Source organism: Atta colombica, unplaced genomic scaffold (assembly GCF_001594045.1).
Source record: "Atta colombica isolate Treedump-2 unplaced genomic scaffold, Acol1.0 scaffold181, whole genome shotgun sequence".
Lineage (NCBI taxonomy): Eukaryota > Metazoa > Arthropoda > Insecta > Hymenoptera > Formicidae > Atta > Atta colombica.
In genome coordinates this window covers 304,880-311,241 of record NW_017259273.1, presented here as the reverse complement: position 1 = coordinate 311,241, position 6,362 = coordinate 304,880, and the positions used below count along the sequence as shown (strand labels likewise).

Sequence of the window (6,362 nt, the reverse complement as noted above, 5' to 3'; positions counted from 1 at the left end):
TATGTCTACTATACATTGTTCAATATATATACCAGAACATCGCATAACGCTATATGGTATCATATTAGATTAATAAGATATTATCTAGTGATTAAATACAATACGAAAATGGTATAAGACAATTGATGGAGCGCAAGTATGAAACCTTTAACTCTACTCGACAAAAAAGTACAAGAAAGAAATGTTATTAATGTCGTAACTCGATAATGATTGATAAAATGGCAATTCGAGCATGTTCATTGGGATTAATTATGTTGGCTTTATCAATATAGGCTCTGATTTCATTTATGACCAAAATGATTTATATCAAGCAACACTTAGCAACGCTTTAATATTTCTTAGTTACTTCAAACAATCATTGGAAAACTATTAGGATAGAATACTATTAGGATATTTTCTTGAGGATTTTGACGCTCCGGAAAAAGTAAATTTGTTATAAATTTGCTTATCATTATTACATAATACAGGGTGTCATGTGTATTCAATAATCTTTGATGGAGCACCTGTTTTTATAAGGATGAGCTGATAATTAGATGAGCTGATTTTAATACTTCTTGTAATAATAAATAATTTTTCTTGTACTTTTTGCCTCCTGAAATAGAAGGAAACATCTTTGTATTTTTAGATTATGTTAAATTCTATGTCAATATTAATTTCCAATTCGAAATATAAGGATATGACTAATATTATTAACGAAAATTATCAACTTGATATAAATTCGAAATACAAGGACATCACTAATACTATTAACAAAAGTTCACTTGATAAAAATTTTATTTCAATTGATCACGATTATATTTTTTTTATTACTATCTTAATTCTAATTATCGAAGATATTACTGAATACATAGCGAGATTTGTTGCCAAATAATTAAAAAAAACGTAATATGTACAATACATGAACAACAATTGAAAGCAAGTGACATATCTAATTTATTATTACTTTTAAAAAATAGAGATAAATTAAGCCATCAAAAGATGTTGTTTGTACATGACAGAAAGTTATTAGACAAAAGCAAAGTGATATTTTCTGATGAAAAGATAATCGTTGGTTAATGTTCTAAATTAATTAATGTTCTAAATTGTATTAAGAGAGAGTGGCCTAAATTAGATCGTGTTCCAAATAGGACCTTTTTAATTAAAATAAATTAAATATGAACGATAAGCAGATTTGCGTGCTATTTATAAAGTCTTTATAAGACACCGAACATGTGACAGCAATTTGACAATTCTCATAACATTCATAGAATAAAATATATATATTTTCAGCCATCAGCGAAAATTAAAAAAAAAAATTCTTGTAAATCATTAATTAAAAGGTATTAAAAAATGAAAGATAATTTAAGATAATTAAAGAGTGTGGAATATTCGAAAATATCAAAATATTGTTTTGTGATCACTTTTGCAATTTATTTGTTTCAAAGTTCAAAAGAACCCATGTCCAAATGAACCTACAGTACAGTAGATAACTTATAGGCCTGATTGTAGTACTGGTGATCGGTCGACCAGATTTGGTCCAAGGAATTAAATCAGTAAAATATCATAAGTCAATCAGATTCAGATTAATTAAGTTTATTGATTTCAATTTTAATAAAATATAAACTGTCAATTTCTTTTTCTGAATAAAATTTTTATCTTTTGACAATCTATCTTTTGACTATCAAATTGCTCGTTTTTAATCAATACTAATAAAAATACATAAAAATATTTTAATTCTGTCTAAAAGTTGATAACATTAAAAATATCCGATTTGGACCAAGAGATCCGATTTCAAATTAGTAGTTCCGGATCGGATAGGAAAAAGCGTTTCTACATTTTCCATTATAATTCAATACAGGTGAGACATACGCCAAAATGGTCTGAAGCAAAAATGAAAGAAATTAAATAATCTTTTTCCAACAGCACCTTCAGTTTTATGATCGGACTTTTACGCTTATAGAAAATAAAAATTACAAATAGATCCGATTTATCCCACTCTTCCCACTCTCTCTATGTATATATTTTTTGTATTTCTTCGCAATACAGTTTCTTAATTTCTATACTCTTTCGCCAATGTGGAATCATCCTTGGCAAAAGAAATTTTGTGTTAATACTTATTTGGAGATCTTTTTATCATTAGACACCGCAACATTATAAATTTAAGGTAACTTTGACTACTTTAATTTATACATATAGTAATACAGATGGACTTTCTTTACTTTACATTCTGTATCTTTGTACTTAATGCACTGGAGTTTTTCTTTGCTTTAAATACGATATTGGTATAATTTTTGTTTTCATTATTTTTATATAGATTTTAACGAGAATTGTTGTATTTATGATGCTTGTGAATAATTTTGCGCATTTTGGACAATATGGAATTTTATTATTTCTACGACATCTAACATTTACGCTATATATATAATACGTTGCAGATGTAATATCATATTCACAATGACAGGATGCATTTCTATCGATGACCATTTATATTATTTTATTAGTTGACCTATTTATTTAAGTATATTAATATAGTTTATCTGTTTCTAATTATGTTTATATGTAACACTGAAGATGACCCGATCGGGCTTGAAAACGACGTCTATTTATTATTTATGTTAGATCATGATAATTATATTTGTTTCTTATTTACATATTTACTTTGTTGTTATTTGATTCATAGTCTTTCTAAATATTTATTTTTAATTTATATATTTTTTTGTAATATGAACTACCACATTCTTTTTCTCAAGAATCATTTGATAATCATAAGAATCAGTTAATTGTATGTATCACAGAGCATTATATAGATATATAAGATTTCATCATTTAACACAAATGTGTACTGAAAAAAGAATAAACAAAAACTAACAAAAGATCATCACATTTTATTTTACACTAAAGAAAAATAGTTAAAATAAATCTTTTTTCTTAACATTAGTTATGAATACTATCAGGGAATGGAAAGTTATTTTTTACAAGTAACAAGTTATCGTTACTAGTTATCGATTTTTAAAAGTTACAGTTACCGTTACTTAAGAAAATAATTTTTCGTTTCTTTTCCGTTACTTTTTTTTAAATCGACGACCGCCAATCATAGCGGATGGATTTAGAGGTCTCTCTCTAGTCTCAAGCGCTATGCACTAAAAAAATTGTTGTGCAATAACTTATACTAGATAATTTTGAAATCCACTGTAATAATTGTAAGCGATCACATGTTTGTAAATTTGCAATATGCAAATAAAAATAATTTCTTGACTATAACTAAATAGATTGTTACAATGACGGACAATTACAATGTGTAGTTATAAGAACGATAATATGACAATACACTATATATTATTATACATTTAACAACACGCATTTAACAATACGCAAAATATTTCTGTTATATTACATAATATTACTAAAATTTGGATAATTACAGAAAATATTCAAAATATCCTGTTACACAATTTTCAATATAAAATAAGATATATTTACACAATAAAAGCAAATTTACATAATTTTGTAGAATTACATAATTTCTGTAAAACTGCAGGATTTTTTATATTTACAGGACTAATCATGTAATCTATTGTACATCTATTATATGTAAATTTATGAAATTTTTTTACAATGTAAGTGGCTTGTATCCAATGATGTGCAAAGTAATGATAAAAGTAACTATAAAATTCGTTACCATTACTAAAAAAATGTAACTTCGTTAGTTACAAGAAACGAGTTACTTCCATTCCCTGAATTCTGTGTAATATATTATGAACAAGGTTGGCAAGTTAAGTAACGCCGTTACTTTTACTGTTACTGTTAATAATAACAATTTAGTAATAACGTTACAATTTTTTTATGGCTGTAATAATAATTAAATATTGAGATTGTGTTAAAGAACTTAGAAAAGTCACTTTTAAAAAGTAATTCGTCACTATTACACGATATTATTGAAAAACTAAAAGTAATGAGTAAAAATAATGCGTTACTTTGTTACAAATAAGATATAAGTAACGCATTACTATTCCAACCTTGATGTTACTGTTAACGTTAAATAAAAAGTTCGTAACATCATTACCAATCGTTATTAAGTAAGGGCAATAAAAGTAACGCGTTACTTGCTATTTCTATACTTATCAGGAGACACGGTAATGTCTCGGCGCTAACCCAAGCGCAGCGACATTACCGTGTATAATATGTATCCTTTATAAATATATATTGTATATTATATATTGTATATTGGCAAGTAATGCGTTATTGTAACGTTACTTTGTTAATCGTACCTTGTAACGGTTTAATAATGACATTGTGATTTTTTTATGATGATAATGACGTCAAAGTTAGAAAAGTCAATCGTTACTTGTAACGAATTGAAAAAATAATTCGTTATTAAAAAAAAACTTCTTTTTCCATTAATTACGCATTAATTTGTAATGCGTGACTTTTTACTCGCGTTACTTCTAAGACGTAACGTTATTTATTATTTTTACATATTACTTTTACTTTTATTACTTATTACTTTTATTACTTATTACTTTTTACTTACTCGTTACTTATTACTTTTTTCAATAAGTAACGCGTAATGATGACAAATTACTTTTCAAAGTGACTTTCTTAATCTTAGCACAACCTTTAGTTATTTAGCGTTACTGTCATAAAAAACATTGCAACATCATCATCAAATGGTTTACTATAAAAAGTAACGACAAGTAACTGAAAAGTAACGTTTGCCAATCCTGCTGTCACGAAAAAAATTTGTCGAGTTATAATATCACGAAAAAAGTATTATATTATATAAAAATATAAGTATTATATTTTTTAATATTTCGAAAAAATATTGTTACGGTACTACATCAAGCACCGTAAGGCACGAGGATGTAAATTAAGCATTTCAAAGGAATGAAACCGCCATCATGTCCATACCGTTCATTCCGAGTGTTCAATTCTAAGAATAGGCGAAAAACTAAAATTATAAACATACTATTGATATGTGCGCAAACGTAATAAAAAGATTTATTTCAATTTTTCTGTTATTTTTCATATAAAATATAATATATAACGATTTTCCGAAGATCCTGGAACAAAAATTAAGGTATGAAAGGTTTATTCCAGTAAGGACTTTTAGTCATCTTGAAATGCGTTACAAAATATTAAAATTTGAAACAATTTGATCTATTTTCCATAATAATTTTTCATAATAATTTTTGTGCAGGATTCTTTCTGATAACGACTAAAAATGCATAAAATGTTTTAATTTCTTTGATTATGTTGATTATATTTAAGACAACCTTTAGCTTTCAAGAGATATACAAACTTCCAGAAATTTTATAACGATATAACAATAATTTCTTGCTATAAAGTATAGTTGTGTATATACTTGCTATTCAAATAGCTCTGATGAGAGCTTAGATCATCAAATTTAAGGAATCCTTATTAGGATAAGTAATAGAAATCTACTTTTCTACTGTTGAACACACTCGAATTAAAATTGATAATACATATATATAGATGCTTCGACAATCTACATTTTGCACAGAAATATATATTACAAACTTATATTACTTATATATATATATATATATATATATGTGTGTATGTAATTATGTATTTACACTTAATTATCTTTCTTCATTCGATTCGACGTCATCCTATAAATGATAGAATCTCGTCCTGGATCCATATCGGCGATGGCGACTGAAAATATTAAGATATTAAGATCTTATCGTCGTGTTCAAGCACTTTTGTTGAATGATTAAATATAATTATCCAAAGAATTGATCAACAACTTACAAATCTTTGTTTTTATAACAATTAGTTATTCAAAAGAGATGGGAATGTTAAAAAATTAATGCATTATCGTTACAATTAGTTTTCGTTAAAAATAACTCGTTACCGTTACTGTTTTAAAAGGTAGTACGTAGATTTTAGAAAATAGTTATCGTTACTTGAAAAAGTAACGAATCCCAACAATATCGAAATATCTAATCCGACTTATCTAATAAAAATTAAAGTAACAGTTGAATCATTATCATTATTATAAAAATGTAACGAAGTTACAAACAATAACGATGGTTGCCAGAAAAAAATAATGAAAAAAATAACGCATTACTTTCCAACTCTGGTCTATACAGGGTGTAACAAAAAGGTCAGGACATTAGATTATCTTAAAAAGATGACGTTTCCGGAAAAAAATTTTTGAAGCAAAATTTGTAAGATATCAAATTATTCATCATATATACATATATCGATTTTATCTTGAATGATCTTGGAAATGTCAATATTATTTTGAGTTTTTTAAATTAGAAACCCTCATTTTTTATTATAAATTCTAGTAATCGAGATTCGTTTTCAGTATAATTATGTATATTTATATAAATATACATTATATATAAACTATA

At 26.0% G+C, this 6,362-nt stretch overlaps 1 protein-coding gene across 3 annotated transcripts in view; it reads right to left on the bottom strand.

Annotated features, from left to right (window-relative positions):
* Positions 1-5,557: 5,557 nt before the first annotated feature.
* LOC108686444 (renin receptor) overlaps positions 5,558-6,362 on the bottom strand; it is an 11,316-nt gene continuing 10,511 nt past the window's right edge. For all 3 annotated transcript variants that reach the window (XM_018191756.1, XM_018191755.1, XM_018191758.1), the window contains one exon: positions 5,558-5,658. In XM_018191756.1, coding sequence (XP_018047245.1) covers positions 5,579-5,658 — 80 coding nt within the window. In that variant the 3' untranslated portion in view covers positions 5,558-5,578. The remainder of the gene's footprint in view (positions 5,659-6,362) is intronic.